The sequence below is a fragment of the Acanthopagrus latus genome, chromosome 2 (assembly GCF_904848185.1).
Source record: "Acanthopagrus latus isolate v.2019 chromosome 2, fAcaLat1.1, whole genome shotgun sequence".
Classification (NCBI taxonomy): domain Eukaryota; kingdom Metazoa; phylum Chordata; class Actinopteri; order Spariformes; family Sparidae; genus Acanthopagrus; species Acanthopagrus latus.
Window position 1 is genome coordinate 13,198,293 of NC_051040.1, and position 12,110 is coordinate 13,210,402.

At 42.9% G+C, this 12,110-nt stretch overlaps 1 protein-coding gene across 1 annotated transcript in view; it reads left to right on the forward strand.

The window, feature by feature from the left end:
* The window catches only part of sipa1l3 (signal-induced proliferation-associated 1 like 3), a 68,273-nt gene that overhangs the window by 53,027 nt on the left and 3,136 nt on the right, over positions 1-12,110 (forward strand). Inside the window, exons 9-20 of the mRNA XM_037123293.1 lie at positions 1,391-1,548; positions 1,646-2,228; positions 2,856-2,954; positions 3,073-3,248; positions 5,689-5,940; positions 7,037-7,219; positions 7,665-7,789; positions 8,874-8,989; positions 9,071-9,516; positions 10,951-11,172; positions 11,450-11,612; positions 11,701-11,869. Coding sequence (XP_036979188.1) covers positions 1,391-1,548; positions 1,646-2,228; positions 2,856-2,954; positions 3,073-3,248; positions 5,689-5,940; positions 7,037-7,219; positions 7,665-7,789; positions 8,874-8,989; positions 9,071-9,516; positions 10,951-11,172; positions 11,450-11,612; positions 11,701-11,869 — 2,692 coding nt within the window. The remainder of the gene's footprint in view (positions 1-1,390; positions 1,549-1,645; positions 2,229-2,855; positions 2,955-3,072; positions 3,249-5,688; positions 5,941-7,036; positions 7,220-7,664; positions 7,790-8,873; positions 8,990-9,070; positions 9,517-10,950; positions 11,173-11,449; positions 11,613-11,700; positions 11,870-12,110) is intronic.

Here is a 12,110-nt window from a genome sequence, read left to right on the forward strand (position 1 = left end):
CGCTCGTATTTTCATAGTCTTTGTTCTTTGTGGCTTTTCTGCCCTCTCTTTCTCTCCGGCTTCTTCTTTTGCCCTCTCGTTCTTTGACTGGATCAGAGCAGGGTGGGGTTCAGTAGTGAGTAGTTTCTGTATTTTCTCCCTCCTTTTTTTTTCTTCAAATAAAGCTGCCTTCCTACACGTTCTCCAGGGCACTGTGTGTTTGCAACGTGGGCTGTGTGTCAATGACCAGTGTGTAACATAGCATTTTTTTAATGAATCTATTTATTGATGTTTGCGTGTGGGTATTTTTAATGGTTTGCTTAAGTGTTGTCGTAAGAGGAACACACGGGTGAACATGTGTGTTCAGACAGGCCCTTTGGGTGCTTGGGATTTGTGTACACACTTGCAGAACAGTCATTTGTTCTTCCTCAAGCATAAATTGACCTTTTCAATTGGAAAAGTATGTTTTTATTCAAATTCACAGCAACTTACTGTTTATCACATAAACAAGTGGTCTTGTAAATGGTGTGTAAACAAGAAATGTGAGGGTTGCAGTTTTTTAAGATGAAGAAAATTAAGTGTTTCAACAGTGTTTATTGATATCAACTCTGATATCAGAAAGTCTAATTTTATACATGGCACAATAACTCCATCCAGAGGTTTAGAGGCTGCAGCAGAAAGGAGATTTGATTGCTCAAGTGAACCTCTAGGTGGCAGCATTGCCTCAAAAAATGTCCCGCGGTGGATGAACAGGAGAAATTTAATGGGAATATAGGAAGTGTGAAGGCTCGTGTATATATAAGGGAGAGAGCAAAAGATAGTCTTGCACCGTCAATCAGCTGTATTTAGTCTTATTTAGAATGGATGCTTAAATAGAAAAAAAGTCAAGATGTTCATAAAAGAACTGAAATGTAAAAAAGGAAAAACTCTAATAATAATATTCTAATAATAATTGTTAGTTTTTAACCACTGCATTAGCACAATCATCTACATTTTCATAAGTGCAAGTGAAGGATCCTCCTGTGGCACCATGCTGGAGAATGTGAGTATCTGTGGCCAAACAGTGGGCTGGATTACATAATTGGTACTTTCACACTTCCCCCTGCAGATGAAGGGAGGATTGGCAAGCAGCCCTGCACAGACACAGCCTGGACTCTGTGCCACGTCTCCTACACGAAAACAGATAGACGGACAAACCAGCTCACACAGACACAAATAGCCCACACAGAATCCGAAAAACAAATTACATAAAGAGCTGTTGTTTGGCGTCTGGTCGTCTCAATCTCTCATTTCCCTTGTGAGACTTTCTCTAACGTTGACTGAGTCAGTTGTGTCAGTGCCAGTTATCTTAGCTAATTTTTTATTAATTTTTAATATTAATTTCTTTTTTTCCCTCTCTCCTCTCCCTCAGCTCTTGAGAAAGAGGCACATAGGGAACGACATTGTCACCATAATCTTCCAGGAGCCGGGAGCGTTGCCTTTCACCCCCCAGAATATTCGCTCACACTTCCAGCATGTCTTTGTTATCGTCCGGGTGCACAACCCCTGCTCTGAAAACACCTGTTACAGGTAAATGTTAAGAACAGAGCAACCACATGTTTCATATTTATATACACAAAACTATGAAAACAATAAGTTAATCACGCTTCATAACCTTTACTTTCAGTGTTGCTGTGACAAGAATGAAGGACGTGCCTCCCTTTGGCCCACCTATCCCCAGTGGTGTCACCTTCCGTGACCCAGAAACCTTCCGTAACTTTCTCCTAGCTAAAGTTATCAATGCAGAAAATGCAGCACACAAGTCAGAGAAGTTCCACACCATGGCGACGCGAACGCGGCAGGAATACCTACGCGACTTGGCTGAGAACTACGTCAGCAGCACGCCGCTCGACTCAGCCGGCAAGCTCAACAACCTCATCTCACTCGCGTCCAAAAAACGCGAGCGCTCCAAGGCAAGAGAGGGAGCAGAGCTGGGAGCCGCGGGGGCCATCGCGTGGAGGGTCCTAGCCCAAGACTTTAGTGGAGGAGGCGCTGAACTCCCCTGTGCCTTGGGTTTGTCGGCTGAGTACGTCCTCCTGACAGACTGTTCCACCAAAGAGGTGGTGTTTAACTGCTTCTGCGCGGACGTGATTGGCTGGACACCAGAACGTCTGGCAGTAAAGATCTTCTATGGCAGAGGAGACCACATCGCGGTGCGGGTACCAGAGGGCTGCACACAGGACATCAGGGAGGTGGTGCAGAGATTAAAGGTGAGAGGTTAATGCTCATCAAGAGGAGAGGGATGGTGAACACCAGAGCAGAAAACGTACATTTGTGTGACCTTTGAGGCACAGAACTTGTATTGTGTTTGGGATCGTAGCATATTTGTGTTAAATGTTTCTGTGTTGTATCCTTAAGGGCTGACACGCATTGAATGCATCTGCTTTTCCTAAAGTATTTTTAAAAAAAAGGCAATTTGTAAATATTTCCCTGTCATTTCATTACCTGCGCTGTCTGATACACGCATCCTTATTTACGTACTTGCAGCTTTTCCGCTGGTACCTGTAGGAAATTATGCAAATTTTAGCCCCACAGTGCAGAAGACCACGAAAACATATTTATGAAAACAGTTCCACCATCAGTAAAGATCAATTACTTTGGATGATCAAACACTTTAATCCCAGCCTATTTGATACATATTGCAATAAAAACACAAATATTATAAAGCATACAGGCACTCTATGGATTATATAACTCACATTTTTCCTGAATCAGGGTTTAGTATTTAACAGCCTATCAGATTGTGTTCTTTGTCCAAGAAATTATTTTAATTCACACGCAAAATGTAATTATATTCTAAATCTAATGTTTTTTATGCCATGTTCTGTCTTCACCAGTCATTGACAGTGGGATGTGAGACGGTGGATATGACTCTTAGAAGAAATGGACTGGGACAACTGGGCTTCCATGTCCGTCTGGACGGCACCGTGGCCGAGGTACCATCAGATGACCATCTGCCACGCCAGATCTCCTCCTCAAATACTCCTCTATGAAGATTCTTGGCTGTGCATAACTGGCTTGTTTGAAGGCTTTTTTTTCTTTGTGGTTTTGCAGGTGGAGGAGTACGGCTTTGCCTGGCAGGCGGGACTGAGACAGGGCAGTCGGTTAGTGGAGATCTGCAAGGTGGCGGCGGTGACGCTGACTCACGAGCAAATGATCGACCTGCTGAGGACGTCTGTCACGGTCAAAGTGGTCATAATCCCTCCATATGAAGAGGGAGGCCCTCGCAGGTGTGTTTCAGTGCTGTATTGAGTGATTGATTTTTATTAAACAGCTATGGTGAATACAGATGTTCGGGGAGTAGGTGACAGCACAGGAAGGTGCTGAGTGTTAGCAGGCAGGAGTGGAGGGACAAAAGAGAGCTAGAGTGAGCACAGGACACTCTTCACTCAAACATACAAAGGCAAGGGTGAGATAGTGGCTAGACTCCAATGTTCTGAGAGGATTTTGTGTGGGAGTGTGTGAAAAGAGGAAGCGAGTGAACAGAGAGAGAAAGAGCGATGGTGGTTCGAGAGGAAATGAGGTACAGAGACAAAGGGAAAGACGCGTTTGTTTTAACGCGAATTAGCCATATCTGTTCTTTGTTTCTCTGTCCTTCATATCAAGTCATCTTGTTCAGCTCATTCCCCCTCCTCCCAGAATCTTGTTTCTTTCCCCTGCCGTCATCCCTTTTTAAACCTTTCATCCACACACGGCCTTGACAGAGAGCAGAATAACGAGGCCTTATGAGACGCTGATGTGGTGTTACAGAACGGTTACGGAGGTGAAGAAATAACCACTGTGTGTGTGTGTGTGTGTGTGTGTGTGTGTGTGTGTGTGCGCATACATGTTTCTGAGCTCCTAAATACAGTAATTGTGGCTGGATCGCATAGTGGTTAAATTTCTTTAATGTCGGAGGCAGTTTAATTACACCAAGTTAAATCCCTTTGACACGCACACACATGCACAAACACACACACACATACACACTCTCTCTCAAGTAGCAGCTGATAATAAGGGTCTTGTATTTCACTCCCCCCCCTTCTCTCTCTCTCTCTCTCTCTCTCTCTCTCTCTCTCTCTCTCTCTCTCTCTCTCCGTGTCTCTCTCTCTCCCTCCCTCTCTCTCTCTGACTCGTTTCTGTGCCAGGCAAGCAGATTGCATGAGATTAAGGCCTGGAATCTGCAGGAAGGGGGGGAAAGAGACCACAAAATAAATAAATAAATAAATGAGTGGAAGTGATTAATTAAAAATGCATGCCCTGTGCGATGAAAAGGGCGGAAAGGAGGGGAGGGATACAGAGAGAGAGGGAAAAAAAAAGGCAGGGTTGAGCGCGTTTCGAGTTGGAGAGGCAGAAGAGACGCGCTCGGTGAGGAGGACGTGTTCCAACACCACCGAGAGTGAGTGAAGTGGGTGGAGGAGAGAAAGATAGAGAAACAAAGAGAGACCAGAGTTTTTCCTTTGCTGTTCTGACTCCGTCGCGCACATGCAAGATGGATGGATACAGAGGAGAAGAGGTGTGATGTGTGTTTGACCGTGTGCGCGCGTGTGCATGTGTGATGGGGAGCTCCAGCTGTGTCACCTCCGACAGTGTGATGGAAGAAACACTGCATGTCAACATGTGTAGGCTCTGCTCTCTCTAAGGTTTGTACTGCGGTTATGTAATGGTTTGGATATTAATTGAGTTAAAAAATGTTCTTTGATTGATCAGAACATCCCTCCACATGTCGTCTTTATGTTCTTTGATCATGTTTTTTCTAAATAGTGCAGTTGTGCACTGTTCTGCATACACTGTCATTTGTTTTCTACTAGTATTCATAATCATATGCGTGTATTTCTGTCATTCAATGATGTTTACATATGTCTAGTAGTATCTATCAATGTAGATAGTTTTGGTGTTTATCTTTTAAGTAATAACCTGTTCTTCAGAATAATCCACACTGCTCACTTCAGTTTAAATGGGAAATAATTTCTGATTTGGAAATAGTTGCTTTGTAGATATGTATGTATTTGGGTCAACAGACAGTAAATAATTGTTCGTGTATTTTTTTAAGCGGAAATTGGAAGAATGTACGGTTTTAGCCTCTCAGATATGAATATTTGCTTGTCTTTCATGACAATAGTGTTAATATTTGAGGTTTGCGAAAGATTACTTTAGAAGACATCACATTGAATTCAATGGATTTGTTTTGCTTTAATAAATCAAAACAGAAACATTCACAGATTGATTTTTAATGAGAAGAATCATTAATTGCAGTTCTAATTTGAGTGAACAGACCCTTTAAAGGACACATCACACTCTGTGTTCTCATCTCTCTCTCACAAATCTTTACTGTGTTGTGTTTGTTTATCTCCAAGTTCTTTTTTTATCTGATTCCTCCTGTGTTTTATCTCAGTGTGAATTTCACTTTGACACCATTTTTCACCCCCCCCATCTCTCTTTCTCTTTTTCTTGTTCTTCCTCTTCCTCTTCTTTCCTCCTCCTCTTGGCATTTGTCTCGTCTTGAATACATCCTCTATGCATATTTGATGTCCTCCTGTAATAGGCTGTGTGAATGAAATAATGATGATGTGTAAAAGATATCTGCTGGATATCGAGCTAGCAGGCTGCCATGAGAACATTTCGGTTGAGTGTTTGTGTCCTGAGCAGATGAAAGTCGACCTCCCCCTCATCTTCTCTCTGTGTCTTTAGGGGCTGCACAGAGGAGTACGAGATGAAGACCATGGAGCAGAAGCCAGAACCTGAGCCCCTGGCAGTGGGCTACAGACCTTCCCCTCGCCCAACGTGGCGGTGGGACAGCCCACCCATTCCTCCAGGGCTCCACAGTGCCCCCAACCCTCAGCGCTGGGCCCCCATGGGTCCCCCACCTCCTCCACTGCCCCGATCACATAAGGCCCTGATGCCTGTTCCCTACAGGGAGCCTCAGCACCTAAACTCCAAGAGGTGAGACTTCAAATAGGCATTAGACTATTTAAAGCAATGATTTCTCCAGTTTTATTAAAGCATGATAATGAAACTCAGTAAGCAGAATCTACTACGACTACTACTACTACTACGTTATCCTCAGCAAAGCTAGTTAGACGCATCCATGAAAAATGACAACTGAAAATGAGAATGTGGGGATGAGATATAGATTTGTGTTTCATTCCATTTTTTATTCATTGTTGTGACAATCTGAAAAAGATTTTAATCTCAAAGAGACATTCATGAAAATGAATGTTGATATAAAAATGATGTCAGCTGGATGGAAACGTGACTCTCTAGTGATTGCGAAAGGCAAAACAAAACAAATTCCAAACACGTCTGACAAAACAGCAATTCAGTCTAAGAGTGGTATTACAATTATATTGAGACAGTTACGTTGTTTCAATCATTAAAATATTGTGTGAATCCATCACCTGAAGTTTCTTTTGAGGGACTTCAGCTTTTTTGTAGACACGTTCCTCATGCATGCAACTCAAATCATCTTCAAACAAACTTGCATGGTCTTTTTGCTTCATCGTTTGTAATCCTTCAGTCCATTAATTAAATACATTTTCAATCTTGCATTGATAGAAACTGATGTTCTCTTAAAAAACTGAGAAACTGTTTGCACTCAGTGTTTTTTATTCTAGTTGAACAAGACGTGTTTTTAACTTAACAGGACGCTCCTCTGCCAAAACTAAATACTCTAATTTGTCAAGGCTACTTGGGGTATAAGTGTATGACCTTAAAGTACTATGTTCTCTTTGAACATCCTCTGAGGGAATGAATATATAACTCTGTTTACATGGATATTTTTTGTTTTGTTTTGACCGTTTTGTTCTCAGTAGCTAACCACACTCATGTCACTTGGAGCTGGTGTCACACTGCCCACTCTCAAAGTTAATAACGGCAATCAAATCCTGGCAGCATCTAACTGAATCTCTTTTGTTGCAGCTTGTTTCTCACTAATTTAGATAAATGGTTCATTGTGTTCCCTACTCGTCCGCCTCACCTCCCTGTGGTGTGCGTGTTTGCCTCTTGGTTAACCACCAGCATCTCTCTGTGCTTCCTCCAGGCCAGTGAGCTACCCTGAGAACCACTACAGTCTGTCTCCTGCAGGAGGCGACAGAGTGCTGCCCTACAGAAACCCCTCAGCCAGCTTCTCCTCGCCCTCCTCTGGCCTGGTCAGCCTCTCCACCATGGGGCCGCCTGGAATCACACCAGGGCCCTTCGTACGCTACAAACCCTCACCTGACAGGTTTGTGTGTGTTCTTTTGTTTTCCAACCTCTCCTCTGTCGCTCCTTTGATCTTGATTAAACATGTCTGATATGACTCATAACGCAACATTACATTTTGTGTGCTCGAGTCGCATTATATCTGTTCTTAAGACGAGGCTGAATAGTGTGGTGTGATCCGGTCTGCAGTTAGACGTGTACGAACACACTGTCTCCCAGAAGGATCTGTTGTGTGGGTGGCTCTTCCTCACAGTGTGGAGGTTGATAACATCTCGCCCAACCAGAAAAATGTGTTTTTATTCAACCGCCATCAGGATGCAAAGCGGAAAGTGAAATCCTCCTCTGCTCAGTCGAATCAAAACAGTCTTAGGGCTTTCTTAGTGTTCGTTGTGTAATTATTTCACATGTAACTGTTAGATGAATGTGTTTAAAATAAAGTACATTTCCTTTTCCTATGATCTGTGTAGATATGGAACAGGACAGCGTTCTCTGCTGCCGTATGAGCCCCACCTCAGCGTGGACATCACCTCCAGTGGAGAGTCTTCTTCAGGCTTCACCAGTCAGGACAGCACCATGGAGCGCTGCAAAACTGGTACGTCACCCTTAAAAGAACTGCAAGTTATTAAAGGATACGTTTACTTAAATGTGAAAATTCAGTCATTATCTACTAACTGATGGAAAGTCAGGTGAAGTCTTGCAGTTCACAAAACAATTAAAAAAGAAGAGAAAATGGAATCATACAGCTCATTTGATACAATCTCAAAGGAAACCTAGAGAGATTATATCAAAATCATAAGAAAAGACATTATTTACCTTTATAAAACCAGAAATACTCCCTGTAGCAGCTAAGCTAAAAGTGTTGGAGCGCAGGATGTCTGAAGTGCAAGAGCTCAACCATGTGTTGAGGGTGTGGATAACATCTTTTAAAAGGGTCAGTTATGATTATGTTTTTATTTTAAGGATTTATGGATCACATGCCTATCAGTGTGTGAAAGGGAATGTTCATATTGATGACCCTGCAGTGAATTGTCACCTGACCCTGCAGTTCCCCTTATCTTCAGTGTTTCTTTTTATTTAGCTCATTGTTTTAATTTTCAGCTGCGGTGTTAGTCTTTCAGTCACTCTCACAGCTCTCATCAGCATTTGCTTCGGCTATCGCAGCCGGCCATAGCTGTACACTTCCTGTTCAGGCAGTAAACATACAACTAACTAGGTGGTGAACATAGTGGAGGGTTTTGCAGCTAAAAACCCAGACATTTCAGTCAACAGATGGTGGAGACCAAAAACAGAGGTTAAAGGAGGTTGGAAATTGGATGTACACTCATTGGGTGGCCGAAAACGTGACTCTAAATGGATGATAGTGTTGCACTGTATCAGCTGGATGTGTAAATAGGCAACTGTTTGCTGACATATTTGCCATGGCAACTTAAAATTAGATGATTTTATAATGTTTAAGTTAATCACCCTGTCTTTTACTACACTCGTTGCCTTAACATTGTTTCAGTGTGTGTGTGTCTACAGTAGAGTAGAGATGACAGAGTGTGATTTTGTCATTGGTGGGTGGGGGGAGGTCAGTGTTTAAATGTGCCATAAGTATTTAATCCTCTTTGCCAACCGTGGAGGTTCAGTGTAATTTACTTTAATCCTGTGAGTGTCTGTGTGTGTTTTCTGTCTAGAACCTCTCTGGCATGTCCCGGCGTCGTCATCTCGAGGACCGGGTGTTGGAGGGGGGCAGAGGCGGCTACCCAGACAGGACATCCCAGGAAAAGACTCTCCAAACAGACACTCGAAGGTCAGACTCGTCATCACCCCATCTCATTTGTTCATTCGTCACCTCTGAGTGTGTCTGATTTTGCCCTCTTGTCATCCACAGGGTGAGACTCAGTACTCCAGCCACTCCAGCAGTAACACCCTGTCCAGTAACGCCTCCAGCAGCCACAGTGACGAACGCTGGTTCGACGGAGGAGCTGGAGGAGACAGAGGAGGTGGGGGTTGCCTCGGTGACCCAGCTGACACTGACCCTGACCTTCTTAACAAAGGGGGGTCTAATGACAGCGGCATCGACGCTTCGACCCACTACAACAACACTCGCCACGGAATCATGTCCAACAGCCAGCCCCCCAAGCCCATGCACATCTTCCCTAACTACAGCGGCGTCCAGGAACTGTCCATGGCAAGGAACAGCAGTGGCGGAGAGGCGAGGAGACGGGAGTCTTCACCTATCATACCTGCCTCAGCCAATCAGAACAAAGGATACAGGACTAGGACATTCCCACCTCCTGGCTCCAGTGCTGATAAAATGGATGCTTTTAAACCCAGGTAAGAGAACGGCTCACTGATTAGATTAATCTTTTATGGAGAGTTTTTATGAAGCACATTTACCCAAGATATGTGCTGGCTTGATTGTATGGAGAGAGTGTTGAGTTACATTCATAAATCTCACAATTTAATGCTGCTCAGCTTGATGAAGTAATGTATGCACTTGGTAATAACTTTTAACACATTTTAAGGAAACTATACTGAACCATGCTTAAAGCAGCAGCAGTTATGTACCACACTCAGATCCTGCTTAAAAAAGAAAATGTATCTCTTTAAGGATTAACGCAGCCTAATCCTTATGAAACGTACAGATCATCATGTGATCTCTTCTGCTGGTGGACTCGTTGCTACCCCCACCTAATGAATATATGAAAATCATAAAACACACAAACATACACAGGGTTGGACCACTCTGTGTTGGATTAAAACAATCTGTGTTTAAACCCAGATGTTGCAGTCTGCTCTGGGATGTGTCAGACTGTAAACATGATATAGACATAAAATAAAAACAGAAGGCTGTAGGACACAGTGTTTTTCTAAATGATGAAAAGGTCACTTGAATGTCCTTGAATTGTTGAGGAACACATTAGGTGGATAAAAGACATTCAGATCTCTTGATAGTTAATGGTAGTTGTAGTTCATAACTTATAACTGGAATTTAATGGCATTCTTCAAAGAGAAATCTGTGCTTCAATAGTAAATTATACTCATATAGAAAGACAACACGTGCAGAGCAGTAAAATAGACTCAGTTTATTTTGTATTATATTCATGTGTTTCTCTTCTGTGTTTATAGTGATGATACAGGTCATAGGGTTACATGATTCTGATGATCTTTAAAGTAATACTTTACTTGGTTATGTATCTGTTAAATATAAGTACAGTCTAGCACAAAGATTGGAAACAGAGAGATACAGCTAGCCTAGCTTTCTCCAAATGGAACAAAAAATCACATCAACACCTCTGAAGAGCACTAATTAACACACTTTATGGGTGCTGGTAGGCTGAGTTATGCCTAATTCTCTGTGTCAAAATGTTACACCCGTTTCTAGAAGGTCTTTCTGTGTTCTGTATTCTAAATTGAATCATACTATGTAAGATGTGGTATTTAGTTCCTCTTTATTTGATCTCAGTAGCTTGTTCGTTTACATTAAATGAATCCAGCTTGCATCATAGTGCATTTCGGTCCATCTCCTCAGCCCTATCCTCTGACAAACATTGAGTAAAATAATTATACCAAAGCTGAGTCTGTGAGAACCTTTCTCACAAAAATTTTTTTCAACAGTTGAAAACAATGAAGAGAATTTCCCTCCTGCTCTACACTGCTTGATTGTATGCGTCAAAACATCTTCAGGCTAACTGTGTTTCATTACAACATTGTTGATTTTGATGCATTAATCATGTGTCTTTCTGTGTGTCTTTTCCATCCTCTTAGGGCCTACACGCCTCAAGGTTACAAGACGCCAACAGTTGAGAAAGCCCGGCCTGTCCGAGCCGCCACGACAACACCCACTTCAGCTCAGCTGTGCTCCATCCCCCTGTCCAGCTCCGCCCCCAAGGCCTTATATGGAAAGAGCAGACAAACGGCCTGGATGAACGACGACACTGGGCCGTCATCCTCAAACACAACATCCAACTCTGACAGCAGCAGCAAGAAGTACGTTATTGAACGAATGCTTCAATTAAACCCAAGAGATTCATTCTGTTCCTGGAGTATCACAAGTTTTAAAATATAAGGACTTTACAGAGCACAGCTTTGAATTAGTTTGATCTTTGAATCTCTGAAATGGAGGGAGTTTGATAATCAGTACATGGAAAATATCATCATCATATCCTGCTATAGGACATAATGCTCATGCTTTGGGTGAATGTGAGGCGGTACAGGAAAGAGATGACTAAGAAAATAACATATCCTTTGTGTTCATGATGTTCAGGCAGGTGGATACAAATTCAAAGAACGTGTTTGGACAGCCTCGACTCCGAGCATCACTAAGGGACTTGCGTTCTCCACGCCGGACTTACAAAAGCACCATTGAAGATGACTTGAAGAGACTGATCATCATGGACAACCCGGGAGAGACACCACAAAGAGATCCAGTGAGCAACACACAGATACTTCCCAAAAAGTCTTATTCTAATGAACGTGCACACACAGCTCTGATCCCTTTTACTTTTCTCCTTGTAGTCTCCCAGACGAACCCTGCAGCGCACCTTTTCAGACGAGTCACTGTGCAGCGGGCGCAGAGAGTCCAGCTTCGACTCTGAGAACCAGACGACCCCCACTGACGTGCTGTTCACCTCCACGCTGCCCACACGCAGACACGCCATCTCCAACCACATACAGAGCAAGAAGAGTGAGTTTACACTGCAACAACTTGTTTCTAGGAAGGTCAAGAAAATGTTTCAAAACAGTTGTGTTGAGTGTATTAGCTGCCAAGGTTTCATTCTGAGGGGATCCAAGGAGTTTAGTGAAAAGAAATCCTTTTTGGATTGATTTTTTTCATTCATAACTTCTGCAGTCTTGTAGTACAAGTGGAGTGCCTGTTTAAAATGGAATGATTTCAGCCTTCTCAAGAACCACTCATCTAAACAACT